The 8440-nt window shown below is 43.9% G+C and overlaps 1 protein-coding gene across 1 annotated transcript in view; it reads left to right on the top strand.

Annotated features, from left to right (window-relative positions):
* Positions 1-3803: 3803 nt before the first annotated feature.
* DPH6 (diphthamine biosynthesis 6) overlaps positions 3804-8440 on the top strand; it is a 210394-nt gene continuing 205757 nt past the window's right edge. Inside the window, exons 1-2 of the mRNA XM_055812818.1 lie at positions 3804-3997; positions 8034-8128. Coding sequence (XP_055668793.1) covers positions 3975-3997; positions 8034-8128 — 118 coding nt within the window. The 5' untranslated portion in view covers positions 3804-3974. The remainder of the gene's footprint in view (positions 3998-8033; positions 8129-8440) is intronic.

The following is an 8440-nucleotide window of genomic DNA, read 5'->3' as shown; positions in this document are numbered from 1 at the left end:
CCCTGACTGCAGGAGAGTCCAGGCAGGACACCCTAATGAGAGACAATAGTGGCACATTGCCAGCTACACCCATGAAAACCATAACTTTCCTGTTTCAGACTTGGCACAGTAAGGAAAAGAAGAGACAATTTTCAAAATCTTTGTTTCAAAATGGGAATATTCTTCCAATGTTACATCTGCTTTATATATGCAGTACTCCGTTACTTATGGGTGATTATAATAGGAAATCTTTTAATTAAGAACTTCATTAGTTCACCTTTAAATGCCAATCACTGGATAATTGGCCCTTTTCTAATAGGCACTGCAGCTCAGGTATGCTAACGTGACTGTTTCTCAGAATAACTTACTGAAAGTAAGTTATTTTTGGAACTCATTTATACGAGAACTTAATTAACTATTCCAGATCGTTAGGGATACTGCATTGCGTTTTTTAATACTCTGACAGGTTCCTCCAGATATATTAATTCATTATAATTATTTTCAACTTTCTAGGCAGAAAAGGGTGAGAAAGAAGCACTGAGCCATTGCTGGCTTTCTGTACAAACTAGCCAGTATTTCCCTGGGAAGAATGGCAGCTTTGGGGAATTTTATTGTTTCAACTGCTGCAGCAGTATAGCAGAATGTCTTGGGGCAATCAGCTTGAGAGATGATGCACTGTCTTTTGTCCACTGTCGTATGGCAGAACCTTTTAAGAGCAGTGACACTACACCAGAACTATTTCATCAGGTGAGAGCGAACAGATTTTCTCACTGAGTACATTCCAAACAATTTGAAAACAGCATCTTTTTGGGTAAAATACACATTTGTCTTGAAACCCCACTTTACTAATTCAATTTTGACATATTTCACAAATTCTGGGAGCCAAATCCCACTTTCTTATTTGTGCAAATAACTACTGATGTCTTCATCAAATGGAAGCAGAAATTCCGGTCTCACTAGCAAATGAAGCAGACTTTGGTCTTGCAGTGTCATATGTAACTTTTACTTCAAACGAATCTGACTTGTAAGTAGAAATTTGTTTTTGAAAGCTGTAAAGCTGAATGCAATAGAACCATCTGCTGAAAAAACAGCAACATTGTATCAGAATAGAAAATAATAACAACAGACCTTTGAGAAAACAGGGGACTTAAGAATTATTCTCATTTCCAGATCTTCTAACAATGCTACTTAAAAGAGAGCTTTACAAGTATTTAAATATTTGTTATAAAGCTGTGTGATTAAAGCTACTGATTTTATGTCCTCTCCATTTTCCAAAGGAGCAGAATAATTTATGTACATGATTTTTAGAATTTCCATGTATCATTGCTAAGTATTGTAAATGAGCATCTTCTAAGTGTTCACAACCACTAGCTGAATAACTCTTTCTCTTGATAATAAAAACCAAAAAGTATTTCATTCAAACCCAGAAAAGATAGATGTTATGTTTGATAAAATACCATACCACATCCCGCTCCCCCCCCCCCCAAATCATATACCTTTGTTCTGCCTTTTTTACAGTTCCTCAGAGGTGTGGTTATTTTTTACTGGTTCATGTACTAAGTGGTATTGCTTCATTCAATTTAGTAATCTCTGCTAAAATCTCTAGTACACCGGATTTTCAGTTTTAATTTAGAACAGGCCTCCATTACCTTTCCAAGCGAAAAAATAAAAGCCCTAACCCCCTACCAAAATCCTCACCCTTTCTTTAGAATTTCACATCTAAGTAACCCTCTTTCAGATCCTGTTAAGATATTTTAAGACCAGAAAAAGCTTTCTAGGAATAATGCATGAAGTCACTAAACTAGAAGGAAATGCAACTGCTCGGTAAGTAATTCCAACGTAAGTCAAGTATTTTGTCTCGTAACTGCTGGCCTGTGATGGCCAAAGCATGAACCGAGGATTTATTTTTTTAAACATGTGGTTTTTGTACTTACTACTGTGCAGAAAAATCCATGTTGTGTTTACTACCTCTTTACAGCTACTTATCAGAGAAGTTTTGTACTGATTGCCACTTCTTAACTTTACCAGTGTATTTAGGAAGGTATCATCTGCCCATGATTATGTACTCCTATTTTCCAGGTTCCAGTGACTTACTGTACAAATCATGTGCAGACTCAAATCTAAGAAAAAACAAAGTAGTCCTTCAAACTGTTTTGTGAGCTGTACATGAAAAAAATCTTTTATGTGTCTCACTAGGCATTTATTTGGGCACATTTATTGCTATAAACAAAATGCTTTTTCTTAGAATATTTCCTTCTCTATTTTCCTCCACCTTACCTCTTCCTGGGAACTTCAGACCAAACAATTTGTGTGCTTGCACAGAGGCTCCTGCAAAGCCTGATTGGTAGAGATTGTTCTATAGCACTGTATAATACCACGTTACAGGGAACTGGTAAGTTAGCACTCGCAATGCATAAAGCATACCCTTCATCCCAGCTCTGAGGAACAAAGCTTTTACGTTAGCTGCACCAGTTGCTTCAACTAAATTCAACGGGAACCATGAACCAGCATTGTTGGTCCCTGCCAACTTCCAGGTTGGATCGCCAGGACCAGCGGTGGCACCGCAGATGAAGACACTGAGCGGGGCAGTGCCGAGGCTCCCCCAGGCACCACGCTTGTCCCCGCTGCTCCCCCACACACCAGGCTCCAGTGAGGGCCAGCAACCAGCAGCACAACACTGGGTGCTCGTCCCCATTTTGGACCCACAGGCACTTTGAAACAATGCCTGGAGAGCGGTGAGCCCTCAGACTGCTGCTTGAAACACTGCCACGTATGATACCCCCAACAATGGTTTTATCTGGTGGTGTAAGCCTTTTAAAGTTGGCCTAGCAATACGGTTTCATGGGCAGAACTAACCCGCAGGTTTTTCTTGTGACTCAGGAGACATGAAATTGTGTCTGGATTCAGAAGCTAAGCCCCTGGGTAAGCTTTTCCTTGATGCAGCCTGCAAACCTACAGAGGTGCCTGTCGTCTGCACAGCGGCAGGATTGCTCAGATTGGCCCCAGACACAGACCGCATGGCGAGATGAGACTTTTGGTCAGCAGCTGAACCCGAGGGTGCAGGTGGAGCACACAGGTCCGCTCCCTTCCGGCTCTGGCCCCTCCACACAGGCTGCTGGGGGGCGGCGGGGCGAGTCGGAAGGGGTCTCCTCCAGCGGACCCCCCAGCCCCAGAGTCGGGGGGTGCCTGAGGGAGCGCCGCTCTCTCGCCCAGCGCCCCGCAGCCGGCCGGTGGGCCACCCGCCGCCGGGCGAGCAGCATCCCAGGGTGGCCACCCCACGCCGGGCTCCAGCAGCCGCGATTGCGACAGGTCCGCAGCGACTTTTGAAGCTCCGCGGCATTTCCTCCCCTCGCAGCGGGCCCTTCCCGCCCCCTCCCTCCCCCGGGCCGCCAAACAGCACGCGGGCCGCCCGGCAGGCACCCGAGGGGGAAGGGGCGGACCGGCCCCCTCGCTCGGTGGCCCCACTCCTAGAACGCAATCGTTCGCTTAGAACAGCTCCGTTACTGCTTGCAGCCGGCAAGAAGGAAAAAGGCGGGCAGGGGTAGGCGACAGGAACGCCGGGGCGCTCCCGCGGCCGCGCCCGCCTCTCGCGGCAGCCCCCGCAGCGGGCGGCCCGCCCGGGCCTACCGGCGCGGCCTCCCTGCCCGCCATAGGCGTCCTGCGCGCTGCCTCCGCGGCCGCGCCCTCCGCCCCGCCCGTGCCCGGGCCGCGCCTGGCCTCAGCCCCCGCGGCGGCTCCCGGGGCCGCGGCACGGGCGGCGCGGCTCTCCCGGGCGCGGGCGGGCGGCGGCCTGCCGTGCCTCCGGTTGCTCAGGCAGTCTCCCGGTCTGCCCCGGGAGGAGGGTCCACTGACGGGAGGCGGCCAAGCGGTAGCGGTAGCAACGGAGGAGCCGGCGGCGCGCGTGGCCCTGGCTGGCCGGCTTCCTTCCCCGCTGCGTTTCGCAGCTGTCACGCACCTCCCCGTTCGCGTTACCGCCCCCCGCGCCCGTGAGCGACATGAGAGTAGTGGCTTTGATCAGGTAACGGGCTGGGGGAGCGCCCGTGCGGGTGAGCGAGGGGCGTCTGGCAGGCGGAGCGGGGCGCGGGGAGAGGCCGAGCCCGCCCGCCCGCTGGGGAGCGCCCCTGCCCCGGCCCTGCCGCCCGTGCGCTCCCCGCCTGCCCCTGCCCGGCGCGGGCGGCTGCGGCGCCGTCCCGCTGCCCGCGCTGGCTGCCCGTGCTGGGTGCCTCCGGGGCCGCGCCGGGCCGGTCCCCGCCGCTCCGCGGGGTAACGCGGCAACAGTTTCTCTTCGGCTTTTCCCTTGCTGCCGGGATGCTCAAGAGCTACTACTGTCTGTTTAAAAAGGAAAAAAAACCAACCACCCAAACCCAACCACCCAAACTAAGCAACCCCCCCCCCCACCCCGAAAACACCACCCACAGTGATTTTCCCCGGCCGCCTGCTCCCCGTTATCCCGGCCTCCCAAGCAAGCCGCCTGCGGCGCCGGGGGGAGCGGTCCCTGGGGTGCAGAGCCGCTGCCGCATGCCCCGCGGTTGGAGGGGGTTTGCTCGCTTGCAGTTCAATTTCCAGCTGCTTTTCCTTTCCGAATATCTTAACTGTCTTCGGATAAATTTTCTGAACTCTTTAACGGTAGATTTTTCTGGTGTGCCTTTTGAGAGAGATTTAATTTTGCTCATTTTTTGAAAAGATGAAGATCACTCATTGAAGTAGTTGCAGTCGGACCCAGCCCTATCTGTCAGGGGCTGCTGTGCTCACTCCCTCTGTGTTCTTGCAGCTTTCCATCAATTTCTGCAGTTCTTGTACTGTAAACAGCTTGTTTGTACTTTTGTAGAAAGCCATTGACTTTTTTTCTGAACAAGGACAGGTGTGTTCTTTTACCAACAAGGTAGGAAGCCTGTAAACAGAAAAGAATTGTGCAGATGGGAGCAGTGTATTTTTATTTTTGGATGCAGTAACTGAAGTCTTACATTTAATGTATTAAATTCCCTCAGGCACTGTCAAATATCACACCTTGCTGAAATCTGAAATCGGGGTTTGGCCACAACAGTTCCAAATCATTCCAAACATCATCCAAAGAGGAAAAAATACAGCAAATGTTATCTATGTTTTTCAAGATTTGCTTAAATACAAAGTAGGAAAATCAGCTTTGATGTTTTTTTCTTGTTTTATAGATAAGATTTGGTCTTCCCGGTTTATTTATTTTGATGTGCTCTAAGCAGAGGAATGTGTTAAAAGGCAGGATGAAATAAAATCCTAAAAACAGGTTTCTAACACAGTTGCTATTTTAATGGGCAATTTTACAAGGATGGATTTAGTTTCAGTAATAGTTTTAAGAAAAGTTTTAAAGAGACATCAAAGTGTCCGAAATCTTTGTAACAGAGCTAGCCTCAAAGATCAGAGGGGGGGAAAAGTATTTGAAAAGTGCTTCTTACTTTTGAAAAGGTCAGGATTATATATAAAACTACTTTAAGCTGTTTCTTTTTCTTTTAAAATGTTGGCCACACTTAAAGTTGATAGTCTTGCTTTAAGGTGGTATTTATGGGGTAAATCCTGTATTGTGTTTTGTTCTAAATCATAGACATTTTAAAGCCGGTCTTCAACTTGAAATATGATGTTTTCCAACTCTAATTCTTCTAGAATTTTCTTACTGTAAGTGGTTATACTTGTGAATGGAATTTTGTTCAGAAGTCTTTTATAGACTTGTATCTTTATGGTTACCTTATTTATTTTTTTTCTTCTTTTTTTTTTTGTTTGTTTATAAGCCTAACTGTTAACATACTTGCAACACTGTCAAAACTAACCCTGACTGTGGCCTGACTTTGTCGGTTTCCTACAAAAAGGCCTTGTGATTTTTTTTCTGTGATGAGAATAGAGAGGAGTCCCCAGGCTACCTCAGTACCTGCCTTCATCTCTCTTTGTAAAGCTTGTTTTCTTTGTTTGTTTTGCTTTGGTTTTGGTTTGGTTTTAGTTTGGGTTTTGGTTTGGGGTTTTCTTGTTACAATCTATTACAAAACAGCCAGGCTGGGACTGTGCTGAGTCCACCTTCCTCCCACAGCATGGGCTGTCTGGCTTCACTGGTTTTAACCAGCATGTGTTTAACAGCTAGGTTAGAAGGCCTTGTAGGTAGGCACCATTTTGTTTTGTTTCTTGGTACGGTTAGTTTTTAGGGCTATGGTAACAGTAATACAGAAAATAAGTCACAACGTAGTAGCATGTGATCCAGTGAGCACTCTACAAATTTCAGTCAAGTTACCAGTGGTCATGTGTGGGAAATCTGAATGTAGCCTTATCTTAACATGTCTTTTTTTTATAAATTAGTAGAAAAGATTAATAGACATATCCAAGTGTCCTTTTAATTTTTGATTTAAAAAAAATAATACTGAAATGCTGTAAACAGCACAGGCAATTATCTGCTGTCATATAATTATTTGTCTGAAGTTGTGTATGGAGTTGAAATCAGACCTAGTGGGAGGCTTTGATTAAGGAAAGAGTCTTTGTCTCATTATGATTCTGTTAAGACTGAAATTTCACATTATGAAGTAAATATGATCTGTTTTCAAGCTATTAAGCACAGTATCCCGAACTAATGAACACATGATTTTTAAAATATTTTTTTTTAGAAGAAAGTTGTAGGTATGCATGAGAATGATGTCAGGTAGAGATGGAACCTTGAATTAGGAATCTATTTATTATCACTTTTATATTTACTTTCATAGCACTGAAACATAAGCAACTGCTTTATGAGAATCTGTTAAGTATGAAAGGATGCCATGTTATTTACGCTATTTCTATTTTAGGTTTGAGTTATGCAGCAAATTAAGGTCAGCATACAGAATTTTAGCATGGATAAAAACAGAATTTGAGGGGAACAAGTTTATGGTTACATTCCTGTAATGCACTTTTAAGCGTTTGCATAGAGGGTTAGATAAAAGTTGGAACTTTACATTGGAAATGCTGAAGTTTGTTAGTAATGGTGTGGTCCCAAGAAAACCGATGGTCTGTTGTAGCTAGGACTGTTTGTACTATCTGTTCATCTGTCCATGTCTCAGTGACTCTAAGGCAAGACGAAGTTTTAGGAAGCTGATCTAGATCTCTGTTCCAGTTCCTGCCCTGAACTGGTTTTTGTGACTTGGCATTTAAAGAAGCTGCACAGAATCTCTACCTGCAGTTGTAGTTTGAAGGCTGTGAGTCTGAATGTGGATTTCGGAAGCTGTGTGTATTCTAGAGCACTCTTAGTTTCATTGTTAGACTGTAATATTTTTTTTGATGGTGGTTAAAATCCCTGAAAAATAATATATTTGACTTATACCAGGATAACAGGATTCTTTGCTCACTGATAGTGGAAAAGATTCTACTAGATCTTGAATGAATGTAAAAATTAACTATATTCTGTGTTAGAGTGTAATCTCTAGGCCTCAGAGAAGAATATATTTCTGTTTGTTTTTCTGTTGTTTTGGGTTTTTTTATTAGCAGTAATTATTTTTATTTGCAATTATATGCAGTAAAAAATTTGTATGTTGTGTCAACTGAACCTGCTGCCTGTAATAATTGCAGCTTTTGAGAATGGAAAATACATTTAAAACATTGATACTTTAGGCAGAGTATCCCACGAAGGATTAATGTTATTCCTAACATGACAGTCTTCATTTAAAAAGATTGCTGATGCTGGCAACTCTCTGGAGCAGATACTGGGTTTCAAATCCAATTTATCTAGTAATAGTACAGGGTAATTTCGCTCTGGAGTAGAAGACAGTCCTGGTTCTAAAGGGATTCCAGTGTAAGTGGCTGTTCTTCTTGGAGCCTTTCAGATTAGTAATAAGATGCAAAACTGAATATGTACTTTATGGATACTGTATGTAGGCACTATACATATATAGTAAACCTTGTAAGGTGAAATCATCCTTTTCCTACTGTTAATATTTTGCAACTTCTTTTTTTATTTCAAAACTTTATGACCAGCTCTGATGATATTAATTTTCAAGTAGTTAGGCAAACATCATAAAAAGCTAAAACTTTTATCAGTACTTTCAATTGACACTATTTTCTCTTTCTTACAGTGGTGGGAAGGACAGCTGTTATAATATGATGCAGTGTGTTGCTGCTGGGCATCAGATTGTTGCTTTAGCCAATTTAAGACCTGCTGAAAACACAGGTATGAAAGCTATATTTCTTAAAGGAGATTTTTTTTAATATTAGAAACAATGAAGGCAGAGCAGTGCCTGAATTAAGTTCCTTTACGTGTTTTTATATAGTTTTGCATATTGAAGGGCAATTTGGAAATCCTAAAAGAGGTGGGGGGGGAAAAGCTATGGAGATGTATTAAGTGTATTTTTCCTTAAAGGGGAAAAAAACAGAAGAAAATGAAGATTAGTAAAAGAAAGGCTTACACAATTTGAAGAAGGCAGAATATGAATATTCCTGGTGGTAAACAAAGGGATTGTGTGAGTTCAGTAGCACAGATAGT

This window comes from Falco peregrinus, chromosome 1 (assembly GCF_023634155.1).
Source record: "Falco peregrinus isolate bFalPer1 chromosome 1, bFalPer1.pri, whole genome shotgun sequence".
Taxonomy (NCBI): domain Eukaryota; kingdom Metazoa; phylum Chordata; class Aves; order Falconiformes; family Falconidae; genus Falco; species Falco peregrinus.
This window is presented reverse-complemented; position numbering and strand designations above follow the sequence as displayed.